Below are 26,268 nucleotides of genomic sequence, written 5' to 3' on the forward strand. Positions count from 1 at the left end.
GAACAAAGGAGAGAGAAATAAAATATTCATTACTGGTTACTCATAATTCATTCTTGATGTTTTATCGTTTAATCCAGCCACCTCGTAGTGCCCATCCAGTGGTGAAGTTCTCTTGTGTTGATTGTGACCCAATGGTTATTGATAAACTCCCTTTTGATAAATATGAACTGGAACCTTCACCTTTAACTCAGTATATTCTGGAACGCAAATCCCCTCACATCTGCTGGCAGGTAAGGTATCTGGTATGGTTCTGTCCTTCAATATATCTATCTTAAAATTAATCTTCAGAGTCATTAATGTCTTAGATTAATGACTCTTATTTGTTAATGGTTATTCAAACTGCTTGCTGTGATTTTCATCCAGAAACTTGCAATTAAAATAAAACTAAAGCATTTGCATAGTTCTGCAGGTATTGAGATGAAGTACATAATGATTTATGGATTTAGTTGGCAAGTACACTTGGTACATCAGAGTTAGAAGAATATAGAATGGCTCAAACAAAAAGCAATATAAATGTGAATAGTGAACTTTCAATGTAAGGAAATGGCAAAGTAAAATTTAACCCTTCTCATGTTTAATTCAATGTTGTGCAAATGTACATGTTGACTTCACTAACCTGCAATGACACCAGTTTCTTGATTTCTGACTTGCACATAAACTAGGTGCCTATTTTAATGGACTAGATATTGGAATCTGCTAGGTATAATCAAGTTCTCGTATCTTCTCATCTGTTTTTTTCTTATTACTTTTGTATAGCAAATGTAGGCCCTGAGTGACTTTTGGGTGTAAGATAAAAGATTTTGGCTAATTCTTTCATCTATTTATTTAAATCTTTAGTTGTTTCCCTGATTTAGGCTTCTCGTAGTTTTGTACACTTCAGTTTCCCCTCATTATCCTTTTTTCCATTCAAAACAACTAGCCCAATCACACCCTACCCATAACTATAACATTCAACCTACTCGTCTTCTATATCTCCTCTGCATCTGGTCTTGTGCTATCCCATCCTTGTATTGTGGTGACCAAAACAATTCACTGTTCAAGCTGTCATCTGACATTGTACTCTTGCCTTTCTACTTGAGGAATAGAATAGAAGTAATCCACATGCCTGTTTTCCCTACCCAGCTTCCTTCTGGGATCTGTTACTCTACATTTGTATACACTTCCATTTATTATTAGCTTGCCCAGTCTCCCAAATAGTCAGTCATAATCATACTTTATTGATCCCGGGGGAAATTGGTTTTCATTACAGTTGCACCATAAATAATTAAATAGTAATAAAACCATAAATAATTAAATAGTAATATGTAAATTATGCCAAGAAATAAGTCCCGGACCAGCCTATTGGCTCAGGGTGTCTGACCCTCCAGGGGAGGAGTTGTAAAGTTTGATGGCCACAGGCAGGAATTCCTATGACGCTCTGTGTTGCATCTCAGTGGAATGAGTCTCTGGCTGAATGTACTCCTGTGCCCAACCAGTCTATTATGTAGTGGATGGGAGACATTGTCCAAGATGGCATGCAACTTGGACAGCATCCTCTCTTCAGACACCACCGTCAGAGAGTCCAGTTCCATTCCCACAACATCACTGGCCTTACGAATGAGTTTGTTGATTCTGTTGGTGTCTGTTGCCCTCAGCCTGCTGCCCCAGCACATAACAGCAAACATGATAGCACTGGCCACCACAGACTCTTAGAACATCCTCACATCGTCCGACAGATGTTAAAGGACCTCAGTCTCCTCAGGAAATAGACGGCTCTGACCCTTCTTGTAGACAGCCTCAGTGTTCTTTGACCAGTCCAGTTTATTGTCAATTCATATCCCCAGGTATTTGTAATCCTCCATGTCCACACTGACCCCCTGGATGGAAACAGGGGTCACCGGTACCTTAGCTCTCCTCAGGTCTACCACCAGCTCCTTAGTCTTTTTCACATTAAACTGCAGATAATTCTGCTCACACCATGTGACAAAGTTTCCTACCGTAGCCCTTTACTCAACCTCATCTCCATTGCTGATGCCTCCAACTATGGCAGAAAACTTGTGAAGATGACAAAACTCTGTGCAGTAGTTGAAGTCCGAGGTGTAAATGGTGAAGAGAAAGGGAGACAAGACAGTCCCCTGTGGAGCCCCAGTGCTGCTGATCACTCTGTCGGACACACAGTGTTTCAAGCACACGTACTGTGGTCTGCCATTCAGGTAATCAAGAATCCATGATACCAGGGAAGCATCCACCTGCATCGCTGTCAACTTCTCCCCCAGCAGAGCAGGGCGGATGGTGTTGAACGCACTGCAGAAGTCAAAAAACATGACCCTCACAGTGCTCGCTGGCTAGTCCAGGTGGGCGTGGACACGGTTCAGCAGGTAGACGATGGCATCCTCAACTCCTAGTCAGGGCTGGTAGGCGAACTGGAGGGGATCTAAGTGTGGCCTGACCATAGGCCGGAGCAGCTCCAGAACAAGTCTCTCCAGGGTCTTCATGATATGCGAGGTCAATGCCACCGGTCTGTAGTCATTGAGGCCACTGGGGCGCAGCGTCTTCGGCACAGGGACGAGGCAGGACGTCTTCCACAGTATTGGAACCCTCCGGAGCCTCAGGCTTAGGTTGAAGACATGGCGAAGTACTCCACATAGCTGAAGGGCACAGGCTTTGAGCACCCTGGTACTGACACCATCCGGTCCTGCAGCCTTGCTTAGGTTGAGACGTTTCAGCTGTCAGCTGTGAAACCTGTTCAGCTGTGAAACCCACCCTGGTGGTTTCATGTGGGGAAGGGGTATAGTCATGGAGAGCAGGGTGGGGGGCTGTGAGGAGGGGTAGGAGGGGAGAGTGGAATATGTGTTGGTTGGGGGCCGACAACAGATGGCTCATGTGGGGGGATGGGCAGGGGCCACAATGTCAAATCTGTTAAAGAACAGGTTAAGTTCGTTGGCCCTGTCCACACTGCCTTCCGCTCCTCTGTTGCTAATGTAACTCTTCACTGGCATAATGACACTTGTTTTAAATCATTTGTGAATTGTCTAGTTAGCCATTCTGATTTTATTTTTACCTCTTTGCTCAATTATTAAGTAAATTGACACTTAATCATCTACCATATTGTTGCACCTCACTAAACTATTCATTTAGTAGGGGAAACTGGTAAAACTGTTGGACATAAAACTACTGCAGAGTATGACTTTTTTGTTCTTTGTGCATAATATGTTTTGAGCATAGGAGCCGTCTGCATGTTCAGAGAAATTGTGCATTGAATGTATCAAGCATCATTTTCAGAGTCAGTTATTTTTGTACCTGGTCAATGTAATCTTGGTAATTTATCATTTGGGATATTCTGTTGTTCAGTGCTATTGTCTAGCGTGTGTGTGTGTTTGCTATTTTCTATTCTTATATGCAAAACTCCTTCTATTAGTGCAACAACAACCTCTTATTAGATAAAATACGTAATCAAAATTGCTAAGTATGTTAGTTAATATTAAAATTTTGGTTGACCTTCATGATGTTGCTGTTTCATAATCCTTTTATACTAACATACCTTAATTTTTTTTAAAATTAATGTCAAATTATGTTCTATTATTTGTCCAAAGAATTTGCCATTTCTCTTGTATCCCAACATTCATATTCCACAAACTAAATGCCTTTGGTTTGCTTTCTTGTCAACAATTAATTTCAAATTTCAAAATGGTGTTTGTTTTAGAGACAGAGAATGTTAGAAGCTTCCAGCAGGTCAAGTAGCAACTGTGGAGAAAGGAACAGAATTAGTGCTTCAGGTTGAATGCCTTCATCAGGTATCTGATCTGATGAAGTTTTGACCTGAAATATCAATAATTAATAATATTTATTGAGCATTTTTCATATAAACAATGTAGTTTAAAGTGGCTGTAATGGGATGAAGTGCAAGCATGAAAATAAAAGACAAAACTATTAATTTGAAAGCAAGGATAAATAACTTGGTTTTGAGCTGGTGTTTAAAAATGTCAACTGAGTGTGCATTCCTTATTGGGTTCCATAGTTTAGGAATGTAGTTTGAAAAAGCTGACCTGCCAATTATCTTTTGAGGGAGATGGTTTAAATTTAAGAGACCAGCAGAAGATCTGAGAGCTCGAGCAGAATTATAAAAAGAAAGCAATTATGTGATGTACTCTGGCCCAAGACCATTGAGAGCTTTAAAATCAATTCTAAAAGATCAGGAAGCTAATGAATAGCAGCTAGGATGAGAGTGATATGCTCACTCTTCATGGTTTTAGTTAAGAATCTGGCAGTGGTGTTCTGAAGTTTGTCAATAGATCACTTTAGAAGGCCAGTAAAAAGTGCATTGCAGTAATCTAGTCAATTCGATAGAAAGGCATGAATTAGTTTTTCAGCATCATTATGTGACAGAAGCAGACATACCCTTGCAATATTTCTTAAGTGTAGAAATGCTGCTCTGTTTACTTAATGTGCGATTTTAAAATTCGAACCTCAATCAGGGATATTACCCAGGCTTGTTACTTCTGTTTTTACACTGGGGTTGTTTCTCTCTCCACAGTTGCTACTTCATCTACTGAGCATTTATGGCAATTTTTATTTCAGATTTTTAGCATACACAGTTAAAACTGTTTTCAATTCTGACTCCTCTGAAAAGAAGTAGTACAGGGGAAAAGCTATGAATGCAACATGGGCTAAATGAAGTTGCATCACCTGTGTGATGCAGAAAATTGGAAAGTTGGTGTCTCATCTAACCACCTGTTTATCATTTTGTATTCATTGAGAATCTAATACTGGTAAAACTGGATAACAGAACATGAATCAAATGGTTTCCAATTGTTAATCTCAAATTATAATATATAGAAAAAGGTCAAAAGAAATTCAAAGTTAAAGTGATGGCAGACATTGTATTGTTTTGTGCCCACCAAGTAGATTTGCATTCAAGGTCTGTTCTTAGCTGAATTTCATTCACCCTGATGCAGAATGCCATCTTGCTTGGCTAACCAATACTGGAATTGAGCAAACTAACAGCAAGGAATCAACTAACATAATGGATTGATAGAGGTGGTTGGAGAAGTCTGTCCATGAAACTCTTCCATAAACCTTTTGAAAGTTGCTGGTGATCTGCAGTTGTAACTGACAACTTCAGGATTCTGATTACTAGATAAGGTTATTACAGTAGCAGAAGATCTTCAGGAATATAGAACAACATTGGGCATATTGAGTTGTTAAATATCAGCTTTTGTCTAGTTGAATAAGGAATGTGCTGAGTGCTAGAATGGCCATTCCTTTCAAAGATCAGTTTTTTCCACAATGTTTTGCTTGGATGATCAGGTAGTTTCTTTCAAGCTTTAAATTTTGATTTTAGCACTTGGAAACCAGGATGGAATATTCACATGAACTTCATTATAAAATAATGGAGCAGTGAGTTAAAACATAATTGAAGGCTAGCTTGACTAGCTTGTATGAAACAATTCTACAAAAAAAAACGTATTTTCACATGCTTAGATTTTGTGTTCATTTCTTCAAACTTGATCTTAGCCATGCAGTTTACTATTGGACAAAATGGTGGACGAAATACACCATTTGTAGGCATGTAGAAATCAGATCTGATTTCACACTTCCATCTTAACATTCTAACCCATCAAATTGTCATTCCAGGTGTATGTGAACAACAGTGGAAAGTATAGTGACCTGGGTCATCCTTTTGGTTATCTGAAAGCTAGTACAGCTTTGAATTGTGTTAATCTCTTTGTGATGCCTTACAACTATCCTGTACTGCTTCCACTTTTGGGTAAGTATATTGTTTTGCAAGCATTCTAATGGAGGACCAAGTTTTGAAGTGAGCTATAGTGTTCATGTAACCTGATTTCTTTTTCATTCTTGTTAATTTACATTGTGTTCATTGTCTATATATACTATGGGATGCAAATGCAGATGGGTTGGTAAGAAGTCATTTAAATTGAAATATCATGAATTATTGTTTGAATGAGAATCAATTGATTGCTTCTACTGGAAGTCACTTAATTTACCGATTGCAGATTGGAATCCTGCATAGAAACACTGAGTATCAATTGAGCTGTGGAAAAAAATGCCAGCTCATAGCGAGTGTTCATTGCGATGCTTAAGACAAAAAATAAGACATTTCGGGCAATTTGCCTTGTTCACCAGTTCTTGGCTGGGAAGTATTTTGATGCAGACAGGTTAACTTATTTGGAGTCATAATTGTGCATCTTCTAAGCATATTGTGGAGAATCAATCAGTAGTTCTCTTAATATATGCAACATTTTGCATTTGGCCTGTAGGAGAGAAATTGCACATTTCAGTTTTACCACTTGGTTTTTAATATAATTTCCAGCTTCTTTCCATTGCCAGAAGTAAAAAAATATATGTTTATGATACAGTAATATGTTACACCATTCCAATCATTGGATGGTTCATGTGCCATTCTCAGACGTGGTCTTAGAGGATAAATTTAATCGAGATGAAAAAAATAAGTGAGAAAAAATTGTAAAGTAAAAAAAAGTAATATTAAGTAAGAAAATAAGTAAGAAAATAAGTAAGAAAATAAGTAAGAAAATAAGTAAGAAAATAAGTAAGAAAATAAGTAAGAAAATAAGTAAGAAAATAAGTAAGAAAATAAGTAAGAAAATAAGTAAGATGCAGCTGTTGTGCATTTAAAATGCCCTGTCAGTGCTGTTTTATTGTTTACTTTAAGAAGTAGAGTAATAGACATCATTGAGAGAAGCCATGGGTGGTACTGGCAGGAGCTCACCTCATTAAAGGAGGTTGGAAATGCTGACTGGACAACAGCTGTGTTCTGCTCGTATGTAATTGCCACCCACCACCAATTTTGAAGGTCAGTTGTGAGATTTGTGACAGACAAATAAATTGCCAATTAATGATGTCTTGATTTTTCCGGAGAAAATGGATTGAGGCTGATTTCTTGTATTTGATGAAAGGGCTGATAAAGAAATTATATCTAGAGCCCATCTTGTCCATGCCAACCATGGAGTGTATCTATACTAATCCTATTTGTTTGCATTAGGCACATATCCTTTTGTCGTTCCTGTCCAAGCATGTTCTAAATGTTATGGTATCTGGCTCTACCATTTCATCTGGTAGCTTGTTCAGCATTTTCTCTACCAGTGTGGGAATAACTCATCCTCCTGATCTCACTTTACCTTCAAGCTGTGTCCTCTAGTTCTTTAGTTCCTCTGTCCCAGGAAAATAGATTCTGAACTACCCTATCCATTCATTTATGAACCTCTGAAGTCACCCCTGGTCTTCCTACATTCCATTGAGAATAAACCCAACCTATCCTATATCACTTAACTGCAGCCTTCCAATGTAGGCAACATCCTGGTGAAATATTGTGGATGATGTGGAATTGAAATTGTAGACGTATAAATTGATTATGATTAAATATTGTCTTGTTCTCCAAGCTTTTATGGCTCATTTTGTATTAATGGAAGGCAAGGTTGCAGTATAACCCATTTTCGTTGTGTAGTAATTGTTGTCCCAGAGATTGATGTTTGAATTAAGCAAACAATGCTCATAAACATGTTTTTTAAATGTATGAGTTCTGTGTTTAACACTGAAATTGATCATTGACCTGTGTGTTTACAAAAATCCCTGCATTGTTTCGGGGTTCATTTTTTGAACAGATATAAACAAGATCTGCTTTTGCATCTCTTCTTCTGGGCCTTAGTATTGCTATATGTTACATTTATTTGTTGTTCATGAATCTAATGATGGTATATATGTGTGTGTCTTTACATGTCCAGAGAAATGCAATCAGCACCAACTGGGCCTGACCAATAAGCCTCTCTCTCGACTTCCTCTGACAGTCAGAAAACATGGTTCATTGGTCGACACCAAGGCCCGCGATTGCTGTTGCATTGTTTCATGGGTAGGTAACTTTTGCTGAACTCTGGTATTATATGACATTTTCTCATGCAATTGCTTCCTTCCAACTTATTTGGATTTCATGAGGTTATAATTTATTTGGTATGAATTGTTACTGGACAATAATGAATACTCAGCATTCTGTTAAAACTTTAGTCAGATACCACCTTGACAAACTGACTGCACATTGTGATTTCTTAGTCCATGTTGATTTGGTGCAGCGTTATCAAGAGGACCATATGAAATAATCAGAAGAACAAGGGCGACATTTAAAATTGTCTTCACTAATGATTCGCTCAATGGATTAATAATGAAAGTTATTAATAATCAATACTCTGTGCTTGTTAACATACGTTGACTCCTGGTCCGGCAGTGCTTTGGTTTAAAAAAATAAAAAAAAAAAATTCTCAGTCAGTTCAAATAGTTTCATAGCCTTTCCCTTCCCCTTGGAGAACTCTGCATTCTTCCAATTCTGTTTTTGTGCACTCAGATCTATTTTGGGTAGCAGGAATTACCTCTGTTTTAGTAGCCCTACTTTCTCTTTATGACCCATCTCTTTGCATCCTCTTCTAGTTCAAGGTAACATCTTTTTGTCTGAAGACATTCCTAGGGTATGGCTTGGAGCAGGTTACATTAATATTGCTGAGGAATAATGCGTATAAATATTATACCTTTTAACATGGCAAAATAATCCAAATTGCTCCAAAGATATTGATCACAATTTTAGATAAAGATTAGCTTTATTTGATGCTGTTGTAAGAGGTATCTTAACGGATGTTCAGGCTTGGTCAAAAAAGATGGGCCAGAGTCGAGAGGTCCACACCTCTCGTTAAAGGAGGGAATTCCAGACCACGTGGCCTTGGTAGCTGAACATGCAGCCACCAGTAAGAGTGTTAGTTTATGAATCGTTATTGTTGGAGTAGTGCAGAGAGTTGAGTCTTAGAATTATTAGAGATGGGGAGTAGCTAGCTTATGGATGTATTGAAAGTAAAAAAATGTGAACTGAAACTCTTGATGGGCTGGTAGCCATTCTTAGCCAATGAGCACAGGTCCACGTTTTCATCATTCTTGCATCTATTCTACATCAGTTGGGAACTTTATTATACAGTGTACTTCCCTTCCTATTGCTTGTTTCATCTTCCTTGCTAATTCCAAAATAGGACAAAACTACCATCAACAGATCAGGAAGTATTAAACTCAAGTGAAGTCATGCATTTTAATTTGCTGGGTTTTCTAATTAAATATTATGGATATATATTGAATTGACTTTAGCTAGATCTGTGTATATTAAGTGTTGGTTTTGTTACAGAAGGTTGTGCTGTCCTGAAGCTTGTTTTGGAGCAGACCATGTTATTTGTGACCACTATACAGTCTCATTTAAAAATGTTTACTTGATTTTCTTTTGGATTATTGGGGTTTTTCGTCACTGACACAAACTGGAATGAAATTGTTGCACACATCAAGTGACACAGAAAATTTTTTCAAATCACTTTATATACCCCGCAACCTGCCTTAGTAATTCAGCCAGCTTTGCTGTGAACTTTCTATTTGTTATGCATGAGCATTTTCTCAGACTTGAGCACTCCACCAACCAAAACACAATGTTCAAAGTAAATGTATTATCAAAGTACATATGTCACCTGAGATTCATTTTCTCACGGGCAATGACAGTAGATACAAGAAACACGATAGAATCAATGAAAGACTACACCTAACAAGATGGACCACAACCAATGTGCAGAAAAAGGTAGTAATAATAATAAATAAGCATTAAATATTGAAAACATGAGATGAGCAGTCCCCGAAGATGTCCATAGGTTGTGGGAACAGTTCAGTGATGAAGTTGAGTGAAGTTATCCCCTCTTATTCAAGAGCTTGATGGTTGAGTGGTAGTAACTGTTCCTGAACCTGGCGGTGTGGGGCCTGAGGCTCCTGTACCACCTTCCTGATGGTAGTAGTGAGGAGAGAGCATGGCCTAGATGGTGGGGGTCCTTGATGGATGCTACTTTCCTGCGACAGCGCTCTGTATAGATCCACTTAATGGTGGGTGGCGTGGTTTTACCCTTGATGGATTGGGTTGTATCTACTACTTTTTCTTGGCTTTTCCATACAGGGGCATCAGTGTTTTCATACCAGGCTGTAATGCAACCAATCAGTACACTTTCCATTGCCTATTTATAGAAGTTGACTTGCTGAATCTTCGCAAACTTTTCAGAGAGTTAAGATGCTGCCGTGCTTTCTATGTAATGGCCAAAATTTGAGGTTTGGCTTCAAAAAGACAAATTGAGAGAGCTTTCCATCTCTACTTCCTTTCTCTTTGCTCGTAAAGAGCATGGTTTAATGGATAAATTGACAGATAATGAACTCCTGTATTGCTTTCAGGAATAATGGAATTAAATTTTTACGGATGTTATAAGCTGAATTGTCATTTTGCTTAAATTTGATACACTGGCACTCTGCAGAGCATTTACTTGTTACAGTACTCACTCCAAACCTTGAGGCACATTCCTAAGTATTTGGGAAAATGTATTCATTTGAGCTAGGTATTGCTGTCCTTGAAGGTCAGGGTAGATCCCTGCCTCCGACAGCAACTATGGCTCAGTGTGGAAAGACCAGCTGTAAGGACCCAGTGTTGAACAGACCAAGGTCGAATGGTGTGGCCTTTCAAAGTTGAGATGGTAGTTTCAGGGCTGTGCTTGGCCAGCATGGTGAATGTGGGCTCCTTCTGTTGACTGGCAGTAGCTGCTCCTTGTGTTGGCCACTCCCTGAATGTTACAGGTAAGTCTCATGTTTGCATCTTCTGGAAGGTGCTGTCTCCCACTTCAATTTGGTTTCACTGATCTCCCTCCCCCAGTGACTTGTGTATGGTAATAAATAAAACAGTGGTCACTTGCTATGGATAATTTTACCATGATGAAATCTGTCGGGTGGAAGAAACTGCAGCCAAACAACAAGTGATGGGGTAGTCTTCATCACCTTCAGTAGGTGGTGATGAGAGAGACTACAGAATCTAGGTATCTGCTCACATATGGAGAAAAATTGGTCAGTCCCCAACAATGGCTTCTGCACACCATTGTGGCTGGGGTGCAGTACTGAGCAGCCTCACCACTTGACCTGACCTATCCAACTGCAGTCTTCTGTGTCGGCTTCTCAGTACTCAGCTGTGGAATGCCAGCAGAGATTCATGCCAGATTTGACACATCAGTGGAGAAAGTAAGAATTCACAGAGTAGTGCATAATAACAGGGAGGGTTGAGGTGTACATTGTTCCTGATATACTGGGAGGGTATTTTCACATCAGATTCCCAGTGGAGCAATGTTGGAGATAACACATTCTCTTATACTGCTGTGCCCCCTTCTAATGTTGACTCCGTTTGTGTTCTTGATTCTGAGAACACATCCAAAGTACCAAGCACTTTGTTTTCTGTCTCCCTGTATATGGGGTTTTGTTTCTTTTAATAATTTTACTTTATGAGGGCACTTCTCCCTATACACAAATAATTCTAATGTTTTTCTTGTTTGATAGTAACTAGACTTAAGGTTTAAAAAAAAAAAAAAAAAAAAAAATGACTAAAGGCAAGGGTTTCCAACCTGGGGTCCACAAACCCCTCAGTTAATGGTAAGGCTTCAAGACATTTAAAATATATTTTAAAAAATTGCGAACCCCTGCCGTAAGGTGTTTGGCCTTGTCAGATTGCAGGTAGAGGGGGAAAGTTGGGCAGGTAGAGGAATTGTGCTTTATAGGGTATATTGAATTTGTTGCAGATATCATTATTAGCTGGAATAAAATAAACCCATAATTTGTACATTGCTGCTACTGCTGAGGTTTGCCAAATTGGATTGGCAATAATAAAAAATATGTGCAGCTTTGACTGTTTGATGCAGCAAGTTATTAAACAAGCAGACCAGATGACTCAAATAGCAGGTTTTGTCTGCATAGTCAGAACCAGAGAGCAGTATAAATTCCAGCATCTGCGGATTTCCTCGTGTTTTCGAGTATAAATGTGTTTGTGTATCTGATGCTGTTTTACAGTAGAAGTGAATTTTTTGACCGATTCTAACTCATTCAATATTCCAGAAATGTGGACGTTGCTTCAACTTTATTTTAGTGTTGTTACTTCATTATTATTGTTAGTGGCCTTCAAGCATAGATCCATATTTAGTGCTGGATATCTTAGTTTTAATGGTACCACGTGATGTGACTGAAAATGTTATTTCACCAATTGATGACTTGACAAAGGTTCCGAACTGCAAGCTGAAGTCCAAATGTTATTACTGCCTTAAAAATAGTTTTTAAATAAATTTGGGATCTCAGTGGTGTTGCCAGATTTTTCTAACAGACAAAACTATTTCACTTTAATACTTTGGTGACCTTGCATTTTTGGTCATTTTAGTGCATCGTGGGAAATGTTCATGAAGCAGAATAATGTGAGTTCTTGAACATTTCAGGACTCTTCCACATCAGTTGTATCGTGGCCAAGTACAAAATGAATTTCTTTCTGCTTTGGCATAATGAAATGGCTACAATAACTTTGGAACAGTGGCCATGCATCTGGTTCCAGCCATCTCTTTGAAGCTACTTTTATTCTCATGCATAGTTAGGTTTACTTCGAGGAGTCAAAAATTCTGCTGCCATGGTGAGGAAAAACTGGATTCTGTACAATATACGTGGAACATGAGCAATTGATGTAGGTTGCCAGGAATCTGATTGAAATTAGCAGCAATGCACAAGTGAATGAATAGAGCTGGAATGTTGAATGAGTTGCACTGGGGGACTGGATGGAGACCACCCAAACATGATTGGTAGCCTTCACAATGAGGAAAAGAAAGCATTCATTCAATACTCGCTTCATATTTGAACCTAAATTTACAGGATAGTTCCTAATCTATAAACATTGTTTTTTTAGTTGGAATGTGGATTTGTTTTGTGTGTATTCAAATTTTTAATTAAATGAATGAAGTATTTGGGATCCATTGTCATAAGGATGCAGAACTGGGTTGAGAAGTGGCAGATGGAGTTCAACCCAGAAAGGTTTGAAGTGATCCACTTTGGAAAGTTGAATTTGAAGGCAGAATACAGAATTAATGGTAGGATTCTTAGCAGTGTGGAGGAGCAGAAGGATCTTTGCATGTATGTCCATATTTCCCTAAAAGTTGCCATGCATGTTGATAAGATTAAGAAGGCATATGGTGTGTTGTTCGTCATTAGTCGGGGGATTGAGTTCAAGAGCCACAAGGTATTGTTGCAACTCTGTAAAACCCTGTTTAGACCAGACTTGGAATATTGTTCAGTTCTGTTCACCTCATTATAGGAAGGATGTAGAAGGTTTAGAGAGGGTGCAGAGGAGATTTACCAGGATGCTGTCTGGATTAGAGTATGTCTCATGAGGATAGAGTTGTGTGAGCTAAGGCTTTTCTGTTTTGGATTAGAGGATGAAAAGTATATATGCACGCCAGTGGTGGTGGTACTGGCAGATACATTAGGGGCATTTAAGAAGTTTTTATGTAGCATGGATGATATAAAGTGGAGGGCTATGTCGGAGGGAAGGATTTGATTGATTTACAGAGTAGGTTCAAAGGGCAGTACAAATTTGTGGGCCCAACCGAATATACCGAGCCCTTAACCTATCTTGTAACTGCAAGTTGCTCTAGAGTTCAAACTTTTAATGTTACTAGATAAATTGATACAGGTTTAATTTTATTCCCTCTTTTATTGTACTTCAAGTATAAACCAAGATCTTGAAGAGGGTCAGCTTTGTAATGGCAAAAGCACAGTTATTTACAGTGTATTTAAAATAAGAAGGCCTGGGGAAAAACCACACGGAATGCAACGACTGCAGCAGAGATGATGCATTAAATATATTTTTGCATGAAAACCCGGGTCAACTGGTGTACAAAAGAGAATTGCTCCTTGCACTTAAATAATAACCCATTGTTACTTAATTTTTGTTTTGCAGATGATTTGTTTAAAGTGCATAAAATGAAGCCAGTTATGAAATGGCGACAGGCATTTGAAAACTATTTGAAGACAATGCCTCCTTATTATATTGGGGTATGTTTAATTTGATATTTTTTCTTCATTTGTAAATCTGATTTGCAATTACATGTGTAGATTCATTGTTGGCAAGATAGCATTTTAGCTGTAGCTGATGGTCAAGATGAAGTTTTAAAGACCATGTTTCTCCATTAACAAAATGTATGTGGTGGTGAAAAGAAGGGTTAAGAAAGGGAAAAACATCATGCTGAACAAGGTCAATGAATATTGGTGTTCTATCTTGCATTGTAGTTGTGTAAATATGTAGCAAATAGAATGGCCACTTGAAAATTTAACATGATGTTGCTGACGTTCATTCTGACTCTCTGTCATGGCATTAAACTTTAATTTGCAAATCCTGACCAACTTCACAATTATAATCATAATTAAAGAAATGATTGAGTTGTCAGAGCACTGTGTCTGAAGGCAGAGCCACACCGTGCAGTTCATCTCTAACCCACTTCTGATGTTTGTTGAGAAATGTATTTGAAGATTTTTGAGGTGTTGGTGCAAGCATGCTTACGCCCTTTCCAGTTAATGTATCCATCAGGCTGTCTTGTGCAAATTGCTGTTTTAAAGCTCTCAAATAAAACCTCTATAAATATTCAGTAAAAGGTAGAATTATAAACTGCTTTAGAATCCAGATCGTTGCATCCATATGTTACAACATTATTTGTTTGATTATGGTTTTGATGCAAATTTGTCCAGGGGATTTAAATTATTTTCACAGTGCAGCACATCTCATGCACTAGATTTTATTTAGTTTTGTTTGGGGAGATGCAGAGTACAGTATGTCTCTTGCATAAATAGCTGAATTGGCATCTTATATTTTTAATGAATTAAAAGCAATTTCAAAGAAGCATTAAATACAAAATATGGACACCTCGAGTCATTCTGCTTGTTAATGAAAAACATCACGTGCACCTATTCATCTCCCTTTCCCCTTGTTCAGTTTTTAAATAGCATTTTTCTAATGCAGTGCCTATAAAAAGTATTCACTCCCCCCCCCGGACGTTTTCATGTTTTATTGTTTTATGACATTGAATTACCGTGGATTTAAATTGGCTGTTTTGACACTGATCAACAGAAAAAGACTTTCATGTCAAGGGGAAAACAGATCTCTAAAAAGTGATCTAAATTAATTACAAATATGAAACACAAAATGATTGCATAATTATTCACCCCCTTTAATATGACACACCAAATCATCACTGGTGCAGCCAGATGGTTTTAGAAATCACATAGTTAAATGGAGATCACTGTGTGCAATCAAAGTGTTTCAGTTGATTGTAGTAAAAATACACCTTATCTGGAAGGTCCAACTGCTGGTGAGTCAGTATCCTGGCAAAATCTACACCAGTGGTCCCCAACCTCCGGGCTGCAGAGCGATACATTGCCGCGAAGAATGCAGTGGTACAGCGGTAGTTGGAGCACACCCAGCACATCTTTAAGAAAAAAGCCGAAATAAACAAGCTAATTAATTAGGTGCCGCCCGGCATGTAAATGTCGGCCCAGATCAGGGGTGATGCATTCGGCAGTCACCTCTGATCTGGGCTGACATTTACATGCCGGGCGGCACCTAATTAATTAGCTTGTTTATTTCAGCTTTTCTCTTAAAAGATGTGCTGGGTGCGTTCCAGCTACCGCTGTACCCCTGCATTCTTCGCGGCAATGTATCAGTCCGCGGCCCAGAGGTTGGGGACCACTGATCCACACCATGAAGACAAAAGAACGGTCCAAGCTACTCCACAAGAAGGTTATTGGAAAACACAAGTCAGGCGATGGATACAGGAATATCTCCAAGTCACTGAATATCCCTTGGAGTGCAGTTAAGTCAATCATCAAAAAATGGAAAAAATATGGCACTGCTGTAAATCTGCCCTGAGCAGGCCTTACTCAAAAATTGAGTGACCGTGCAAGAATGGGACTAGTGAAGGAGGCCACCAAGAGATCTATGATAACTCTGGAGGAGTTGCAAGCTTCCATGGCTGAGATGGGAGAGACTGCTTAAATAAGAGCTGTTGCCCGGGTGCTTCACCAATTGCATTGTTATGGGAGAGTGACAAAGAGAAAGATACTGTTGGGGGAAAAAAATACTCATTAAAAATCTCAACTAGTTTGCCAGAAGGCATGTGGGAGACTCTGAAATTAGCTGGAAGAAGGTTCTATGGTCTGATGAAAGCAAACTTGAGCTTTTTGGCCTTCAGATTAAACGCTATGTTTGGCATAAGCCAAACACCACATAGAATCAAAAACACACCATTCCAACTGTGAAGCATGTTGGTGGCTGCATCATGCTGTGGGGATGCTTCACTACAGCAGGCCCTGGAACCCTTGCCAAGGTAGAGGGTAAAATGAATACAGCAAATACAAGGAAATCTTGGAGGAAAACTTGATGCAGTCTGTAAGAGAACTGCGACCTGAGAGAAGGTTTGTTTTGCAGCAAGACGATGACCCCAAGCATAAAGCTAAGGGTACACAGGAATGGCTTAAAAATAACAAAGTGAATCCTGGAGTGGCCAAATCAGAGTCCAGACCTTGATCTAATTGAGAATTTGTGGCTGGACTTGAAAAGGGCTGTTCAATCTCAATCCCCGTGCAGTCTGACAGAGCTTGAGCAGCAGAAGAATGGGGAAAATTTGCAGTGTCCAGATGTGCAAAGCTGGTGGAGACCTATCCACACAGACTCATGGCTGTAGTTGTTGCTAAAGGTGCATTCACTAAATACTGACTTGAAGGGGGTGAATAGTTGTGCAATCAATTATTTTGTTTTATGTTTGTCATTCATTTAGATTACTTTGTCAAGATCTGTTTTCACTTTGACATAGAAGTCTTTTTCTGTTGATAGTGTCAACAACGTCCAAATTAAATCCAGTGATTCAGTGTTGTAAAACAATAAAACACAAACTTCCAAGGGGGTGAATACTTAATAGGCACTGTATGTTTCTAATCTGAGGCTGGCTTTTCCCCAATATTTTCCAATTGATAAAATCTGACTTGTGAGCCTGCAGTATTTTCTCACTTCATAAGCATATTTTCTGATTTGATTAAAGGCAACTTTTAGTCACCCAGTTCAAATAACATGGTTTAAGTGTGTCAACATTCCTCTAAGTAGCACAAATGACCTTTGTACTTAGAATGTGTGTCTACAATATGATGCACAATATAAAATAAATTGGAAAAGAATAAAATATGCCTTGTTGTTATTGCCCCACTAGAGTTTATTTTAATGTGAAGTCGGTGCTTTCTAAAGTGGAAACTGGTGATTTCATTGAGCATGAATTGAGTCTCTGATGCTGCTGGCTTACGTGACATGGTAGTGTAGGGGCAGCATGGTAGAGTATCAATTAGCATAATGCTATTACTGAACCAGCGACCAGGGTTCAATTCCTGCTACTGTCTGTAAAAAGTTTGTACATTCTCCCCATGATCCTCTGGGTTTCCTGCAGATGTTCTGGTTTCCTTGCACATTCTAAAGACATGCGGGTTCGTAGGTTAATTGGTTACAGGGATGTAATTGAGTGGTGTGGGCTCATTGGGCTGGAAGGGCCTGTACCGTGCAGTATCTAAATAAATAATGTGGAGGAATAAGGTGTTGTCTGAATGAAGCATGTGATAACGTGGAGACTAAAATTTTAAGAGCTACAAGTCAAATGTTGATCTGGTGTGTTAAATTGCAAAAAAAAAAATGTTTAATTCAGTTTAAGTCTATCTGTTGCAAATAAAAACTGCTATAATTGCTGAGGAATGTGACTTTCTCTGAGCTGTTAAGCGAAGTTGCTGAAATTGTCCATCATCGTAATTGATTTAATTTGAAATGTTAATAAATATAAATGGGTGAAATAAATTGTAAAGCTTTCATTTTTGCACACTTTCCATCAAACTGGTATAAATCAAACTCACCAGGGAAAGAATTCATTAAATCTGAATACTTAAGTCTGTAAAGTTGAAGGATGATTAGCTAGGTTGTGCTATGAACTTTTCCATTTCACCTTTACTATGTCAGTTATGGAAGGCTCTAGTCAGAGCCTGAAAGTTTTAGGTTCTTATCTTTGACACCTGAGAGCAAGAACAGTATATTCCAGTTAATTGGGACATATTGGGAGTGGTACATTTTGGCCCAATTAAGCGTCTGCTTCAATTAACCTAAGTTTCTTGGAAATTGTTAAAAAGATGTCAAAAAGGCAAACTAATAGTTATCGACGGAAGAATTCATCCAGTGTATGCTGTTGTGTATGGGGTGTCCAGAGAGGGGTAGCACCTCTGGTGAAGGGACTTGTCCATTCTGGGACAGCTATCTCACTTTTGGTCTCCACCGGACATTCAGCTTTCACCTGTACCTCCAAGTAACTGTTTGCATGCAATAGCATCTGATAAGGTGAAGCCATTAAGTGGCAACTTTTTATGTGTCGAGGGGAATCATCAAATATTTCCGTTTAGGACTACTACAGCTGAAATCCATATTTGCAGCCATGTGTACTTCAGTAAGCAGCATTATTTTAATTCATTTAAACAAATCTATCAATATGCAAAATCGATGAACCCTGGATGGCAGACTCGGGTCGTGAATACAGTTCTCCTTTAGGAAAATGGAGCAGGGATGCTGTGCCTGTCTATAGGTATAATTAAAATGCAAAGGTTTTAGACTTCACTTCTGACTATCCTGCTGGCAAATATACAGTCTCTGGAAAACAAAATTGAAGACTTCAGAGCAAGATTGTTATACTAGAGGGACATCAGACTGCTGAGTACTCCGCTTTATGGAAACATGGCTCACACCTGAAACTTCAGATGCACCGCTGTAACCTGATTACTTCACAATTCTCTGCAAAGTCAGGACACCTCAGTCTTCTAAAGCTGCTTTATGCAGTACAGTGGTGTACAAATGTGACAATTCTGTCTCAGTCCTGACTCATCCGAACAGGAACAGAAAATGGTCAAAAGTAATCCATTTTATCTGCTGAGGGAGTTTTTCACTCTCATCCTAGTAGTGATATATGTTACACCTCAGACTAATGTCAGACTGGCACTGGAGAAGCTGAGCAACATAATAGGTAGGCACAAAACTGAGCACCCTGATGCCCTCCCTATCATTGTGGGAGATTTCAACCAGGCCAGCTTGAAGTCTCTGAACAACTTCACTGTCGCCAAACAATTGATACTAGAGCGTACAATCATCACAGCGATATTTGATTCTGCGCTTCCCACTCCCTGGATTACAAATCGATAGTAAATATTAAAAATTTAAATTATAAATCATAAATAGAAAAAAGAAAGTAAGCAGTGCAAAAGAAAAAGACCGAGAGGCAGGTCCGGATATTTGGAGGGTACGGCCCAGAACCAGGTCAGGATCCATTCAGCAGTCTTATCACAGTTGGAAAGAAGCTGTTCCCAAATCTGGCCGTACGAGTCTTCAAGCTCCTGAGCCTTCTCCCGGAGGGAAGAGGGACAAAAAGTGTGTTGGCTGGGTGGGTCGTGTCCTTGATTATCCTGGCAGCACTGCTTCGACAGCGTGCGGTGTAAAGTGAGTCCAAGGACAGAAGATTGATTTGTGTGATGTGCTGGGCTGTGTTCACGATCTTCTGCAGCTTCTTCTAGTCTTGGACAGGACAACTTCCGTACCAGGTTGTGATGCACCCTAGAAGAATGTTTTCTACGGTGCATCTATAAAAATTAGTGAGGGTTTTAGGGGACAGGCCAAATTTCTTTAGCTTTCTCAAGAAGTAAAGGTGCTGGTGGGCCTTCTTGGCAGTGGACTCTGCTTGTTTGGACCAAGTCAGGTCATTTGTGATATTGATCCCAAGGAACTTAAAGCTTTTGACCTATTCCACTTGCGCACCACCGATGTAAATTGGGTTGTGTGGTCTGCTGCTCCTTCTGAAGTCAACAACCAATTCCTTCGTCTTGCTGATGTTAAGGGAAAGGTTATTGTCTTCGCACCATGCCACCAAGTTCTTAATTTCCTCTCTACTCAAACTCAGCATTACCTGAGATAAGGCCTACAATTGTGGTGTCATCACCACAATGATCAACTATCACCAACATAACAGCTGTGGAACCAGTGCAGCCAACACACTTGACCACTTATACCACCACCAAGAATGCTTACCCTGCCATCTCGTAACCATACTTTGGAAGTCTGATCACCTATCTGTACTTCTACTCCCAGCATATAGGCAGAGACTTAAGACTGCAGCACCAGTGGTGAGGACCAAGGGAGGCAGAGGAGTACTTACAGGACTGCTTTAAGTCAGTGGACTGAACAATATTCAGGGATCCATCTTTGAGTTTGAGTATGCCACAGATGTCACCAACTTCAAGAGCTGAGTGGATGAGTGCGTACTTTTTTTTAGATTATGAAGACACGTAGTCCTCTTTTATTGTCATTTAGTAATGCATGCATTAAGAAATGATACATTATTTCCTCCGGTGTGACATCCCAAAACACAAGACAGACCAACATATTGGACAGACCCAAACCAAAAGCCATGGATGAACCAGGTGATTCATGGTCTGCTGAAGGCTAGATCTGTGGCTTTTCAGACCGGTGATCCGGAACTATACAAGAAGTCAGGTACAACCTATGGAAGGTTATTTTAAGGGTGTAAAAACAATTTTTATTGAGTTTGGAGGCCATTATTTATACAAAACAAAACCTAACATCCTGAATGGCTGTGATGCTTCACTCCCAAATGAGCTCAATGTCTTTTATGTGTGCTTTGAAACAGAATAAAACCATCTGTGAATTCTTACAGCATGTGCTGACCCTTTGATCTGTGTCTCAGAGGCTGGCATATACCCGAATGGTGTACCTGTTAAGGCACTGAAATCCTATGCCAACCAACTGGCAGGAGTGTTCAAGGACATTTTCAATCTCTCACTGCTGTAGTCGGAGGTTTGCTCCTACTTCAAAAGTGTGACAGTGTCATACCAGTATTCAAGAAGAGTTCAACAACTATTGCCCGGTTGAACTCGCATATACTGTGATGTAGTGCTTTGAGAGGTTGGTCATGGCTAGAATCAACTCCTCCCTAAGCAATGAACTGGACCTGCTGCAATTTGTCTGTTGCCACAGTAGGTCTACAGCAGATGCAATCTCATTGGCCTTCAGTCACTTGGACAATAGTAATACCTACATCAGGCTGCTGTTTATTGATTACAGCTCAACATTCAACACATTCGTACCCTCAGTTCAGATCGACAAGCTCCAAAACTTGGGCCTCTGCATCTCCCTCTGTAACTGGATCCTTGGCTTCCTCACTGAGGACCACAGTCTTTGCAGATCAGAAATAACATCTCACTAGCAATCAACATTGGCGCACCTCGACAGTGCGTGCTTAGCCCACTTCTCTACTCTGTCTATACCCACAATTGTGTGGTTAGGCACAGCTCAAATGCCATCTATAAATTTGCTGAGGATGTAACTATTCTATTGTTGGCAGAATTTCAGATGGTGATGAGGAGGCGTGTGGGAGTGAGATGAGTAGTTTGAGTGGTGTCACAGCAACAGCCTTGCACTCAACATCAGTAAGACCCAAGAATTGTGAATTTCAGGAAGGTGAAGTCAAGGAGCACACACTAGTCTTCATCGAGGGATCAGAAGTAGGAAGGATGAGCATTTTTAAGTTCTTGGATGTAAACATCTGTAGATCTATCCTGTGCCCAGCATATTGATGCAATTACAGAAAAGGCATGGACAGTGGCAAAATTTCATTAGGAGTTTGAGGAAACTTGGTATGTCACAAAAGACTCACATTTCTGCAGATGTCGCATGGAGAGCATTCTAACTGGGTGGGGCCATTGTACAAAAAAGGCTGCAGAAAGTTGTAAACACAGCAAGCTGCATCACGGACACTAGCACCCCCCCCCGCCCCCCCCCAGTATCCAGGGCGTCCCTCCAAAGGTGATCCTCAAATAGATGGTATCATCATTAAGGGCCCCTGTCATCCAGGACATGCCCTGTTCTTATTGCTATTATGAAAGTTGAGGCCAATGTTTTGAAGCTTACGTTTTGAGGGGATGATGGTACTGACTGTTGAGCTGTAGTTGATAAAGAAAATCCTGATGTTTGTACCTTTGCTGTCCAGATGTTCCAGGGTTGAGTGAAGAGCTAATGAGCTGGTGTCTGCTGTTGACGACTATACATACCACTGGACCTGGACTATTAAAGTAGAGAGACTGGAACTGCCCCAGTGCAATGGTTTTTCCACTTTAAAAACTTTCCCACACAGTTTTCACTGTCCTCGTTGGAAACAGTGGAGAGTCAATGCGCAGCTGTGTACTTTTGATTGACAGTAAATGGACAAAATTAGTACCAATGCCTAGTGCAGATAATATATTGCCTTCATATAATGCTTTTCACAATTGTATCCTCTAAATTTTCATTTTCATTTTGACATTCAAGATGATTATCGATACCTTCAAATTTTTCGTAGAGGTTAACTTATCGAAATAGTGAAATTGTACCTCCTCACTGATCTCCCTCCTGGTACTTACCCTTGCAAGTGGAACAAGTGCTACACCTACCCCTACACTTCCTCCCTCACTATCATTCAGGGCCCCAAACAGTCCTTCCAGGAGAGGCGACACTTTACATGTGAGTCTGTTGGGATCATATACTGTGTCTGGTGCACTCAGTGTGGCCTCCTGTATATCGGTGAGACCTAATGGAGATTGGGAGACCACTTCACTGAGCACCTATGCTCCGTCCGCCAGAAACAGCGGGTTCTTCTAGTGGCCATCCATTTTAATTCGTGTCGGTCCACGGCCTCCTCTACTGCTGTGATGAGGCCATACTCAGCTTGGAGGAGCAACACCTTGTATTCTGTCTGGGTAGCCTCCAACCTGATGGCATGAACATCGAATTCTCGAACTTCTGGTAATTGCCCTCCCCCATTCATTCCCCATTCTCCCTCACCTCATCTCCTTGCCTGCCCATTGCCTCCCCCTTCCACGGCCTTCTGTTCTCTCTTACCAGATTCCCCCTTCTCCATTTATCTTTTTCGCTAGTTGACTTCCCAGCTCTTTACTTAGGCCCTCTCCCTCTCCCAGTTTCACCTGTCACCTACTGCCTTGTACTTTTCCCTCCTCTTCCCCCACCACCTTACTCTGACTTCTCATCTTTTTTTTTCCAGTCCTGATGAAGGGTCTCGGACCAAAACATCTACTGTTTACTCTTTTCCATAGATGCTTCCTGGCCTGCGGAGTTCCTCCAACATTTTGTGTGTGTTACTTGGATTTTCAGCATCTGCTGATTTTTCTCTTCATTGTTATTTTCATTCCTAGCCACTTTTGGCATCTCCAAGCCTGAATGTTTGAAACTGCAGTGAGCAAAACAATTCTAAATTATCTTCCTGCTTATTGCTTGCTAAGTATCTGTGACAAAAATCTCTGCTTTTTGAACACAAACATGCGTAAGTGGCACTATTTTAAAAACTGTTTGATCTAGACGGGACCTACTCTAGTTTTGTACTGTTCAGCAACAGTGTCCTGTCCCAACATCTTCTGGTAAGATGGCGGCGTGCTCAGTTGCATCTGTTTCTCCGGATCAAACCAAAGGTGTTATTGTCTTTTTAAGTGTCTCTTGTATGATTGCATTACACAGCTGGATATTAAGAACTTCAAGTACTGCAGGAGGAGCTGGACTTGGGGCAGATGGTGTTGCTGCCTGCTGCAGAAAGGTGTCAGAACATCAGAAATAGGAGCAGGAGTAGGCCATCCAGCCCATCGAGCCTGCCCCGCCATTCAATATGATCATGGCTGATCTGCCTGTAAACTCTGCTCCATCTACCTGCCTTTTCCCCATAACCCTTAATTCCCTTACTATGTAAAAACCTATCTTACTGTATCTTAAATATATTTAGTGAAGAAACCTCAACTGCTTCCCTGGGCAGAGAATTCCACAGATTCACCACTCTCTGGGAAAAACAGTTTCTCCTCATCTCCATCCTAAATCTTCTCCCCTGAATCTTGAGGCAATGTCCCCTAGTTCTGGTCTCGTCTACCAATGGAAACAACTTTCCTACTTCTATCTTATTTATCCCTTTCAAAATGTTTTGTTTCTATAAAATCCCCCCTGCAGAATCAGTGTGCGAAGGCGGTGTGCAGTTTTAACAGTGACTGGTTGTCTTGGACATTTTTCTTGTGATCACAAGACCCTGTTGGACATTGGTAATATAGATACTGCAAGTCCGTTTCACTGGTTTATTGGCAAGACTGACAGTGGGGGGTGCTGCGTGGCCTCAGATGTAGTGCAGACTAGGCCTCCTGCCACCTGCTTCCCTGTTGCAGTCACTCAGGAGAGAAGACACCAGAGGCGGTGTGGCATGGTGTCCAAGCTGCGTTGGGGGCTGGCCCCTCATGTCAGTGTTGCCCTCCAGTTGAAGACAAGCTGGATTGCGTTCATCGGCTGACTGTTGTGGGCTTGTTCTTGCTGACAGCATCAATGCACCATCAATCTACAGGGCATGAATTTTCACTCAGGGTCTTGAGCTATATTATATTTTTTGTGTGACTTTGTTTATTGTTGTCTTACATGTGCTAAATGTGCCTTGTGCTGTGTTGGTACTGTGTTTGCATCTCGGCTCTGGAAAGCTTTTTCAATTTGACTGTATTCATATATAGTAGAATGACAATTAAACTTGAACGTGAATTAAGCAGCAGAATGTCCCAAGTAAGTGAAGGGAATCCGTTATTTTCTCCATTAGTTTTTATTCTTTAAGAGTTCTCTCAAGTAATCGGGTACCCGATTAACCCATGGACCACTTAACTGGAATTCACTGTACTTTGAAAGTTCTGTGCCATCTGAGTTATCCTTTGAGATGAAATATAAACGGGCCTTGTGTACTTGGGCGTGTTGGCGAATATTGGTCAATTAATGTTGCAGAAACTTGCCTTTTGGATATTGTTGCTTACAGCCTGGCTGCTGTGTTTAATACATGAAGAGATTACGCTTCATAACTGGCTGTAAAGTGTTTTGTGAGAGCTGAGGATTGTGAATGGTCTAAAGATAGAGGACTGCAACAATGTGCTGTTTTTTTTATATACAGTAATGACCTTAATGCAGCTCTTAGTGTTTTAGAAATTCATGAAACCAATCTTGTGAGCTAATTAGTGCTGGTATGTAAAGGTGTTTGAAGGTTGGTGTGCAAAATGTTGAAGCTGGTGATACCAGCTGTTTTTTTTTTGTTATTTCTCTTGAAGTGTGAACATGCCAGAAAATGACAGCATTTATTGTCATTTGGTAATGTTGTTTAACTGAGAAAGCAGACTGCCTAAAGATGAAGCCGCACTCTGGTTTTGTCGTCTCATCACTAAGGCTAGCTTATTTTTTTTGCTAAAGGTAATTTATAAAATTTTCAAGGATGGAAGTAGAGATATTTGTGCTTGTGGTGATAAAGAAAGCAATTGACAAAATTACCAAGGAATTTTTTTGGTCAGAATGTGAGGTCTCTATGTGAATAAAGGCAAATAACACAGATGCTTTTAAGGGAACACTGAATTTACATGAGAGAGTTCAGTTGATATTTTGATGAAAAATGATGGTAGGGTTATGTTGTGTTAAGAAGTTCATTCCAACAAATTCATGGCTAACTTATTTCTATGCTGTCTCACCTTGTATTCTGAAGAAATGTTAAATCACTCTTTTCAAATCTCAAGAAATTATCGTTAAAGCCCAGCCTGTTATAAATTCTGGAACTGTTAGCATTTATGGAAAAATATCAGTTTGATTAATTCAAATATAATTATTCACAGAATTTTTTTAAAGCATTATGTTCCATAAATTTTGGCCCATGTATAAATTCCATGCTTTCCTTTAAAGTGGCTGAAGTATGCTTCCCTATCTAGTGGCCAATTCCAGATTACATTAAAGTTTTTGTTAGTTAACTCGGAAACTAGCAACGGTGATTTTGGAACAGTGGGTTGTAGACTTGTTTGGCACAACGTTGTTTTCTGCTTGGCCATTTTCTTTTTTATGAGGGCTGGCTTGATTGCAGAGCCATGTATCCTGCTTTTGTAGCAGAATTGGATAACAAAGATCTCACTAATTCATGCAGGGCACTGATGTGTGTTGTAGGTGACTATGTGAGATGAAGTGCACATATTTATTAATTTTTTTGAAAGTCATGTATTGGATTGTTTGTCCTGTAAATTGCTGTCATTCACCCAATGTCTCTGGAGTGCCTAGACTGGCATTTCCATAATGTTTGTGGTCTTACAGAAAGAAAATTATCAGAAGAAATTTTGCCTCTACACGTCTTTGGTATAGATTGCTAAAGCCATACATATCTGTCACAGGTTTCCCTTGAGTTTATATTGCTTTGAGTTTTGCCATGTGGGATAGGCAGTTGGTTCCTGGATGTCAATGTGCTGAAA

At 39.9% G+C, this 26,268-nt stretch overlaps 1 protein-coding gene across 3 annotated transcripts in view; it reads left to right on the top strand.

The window, feature by feature from the left end:
- Window positions 1-26,268, top strand: part of LOC134348147 (integrator complex subunit 6-like) — a 123,014-nt gene that overhangs the window by 72,294 nt on the left and 24,452 nt on the right. Inside the window, exons 8-11 of one of the 3 annotated variants that reach the window (XR_010018361.1) lie at window positions 78-230; window positions 5,614-5,746; window positions 7,740-7,864; window positions 13,817-13,911. Coding sequence is in view for 2 of the 3 variants with exons in the window: in XM_063051099.1 (XP_062907169.1) it covers window positions 78-230; window positions 5,614-5,746; window positions 13,817-13,911 (381 nt within the window). In the remaining variant the exon portion in view is untranslated. Of the gene's footprint in view, window positions 1-77; window positions 231-5,613; window positions 5,747-6,670; window positions 6,812-7,739; window positions 7,865-13,816; window positions 13,912-26,268 lie in introns of those variants that run through there. The other 2 variants (XM_063051099.1, XM_063051101.1) reach the window with 2 other exon arrangements.

This window comes from Mobula hypostoma, chromosome 6 (assembly GCF_963921235.1).
Source record: "Mobula hypostoma chromosome 6, sMobHyp1.1, whole genome shotgun sequence".
Lineage (NCBI taxonomy): Eukaryota > Metazoa > Chordata > Chondrichthyes > Myliobatiformes > Myliobatidae > Mobula > Mobula hypostoma.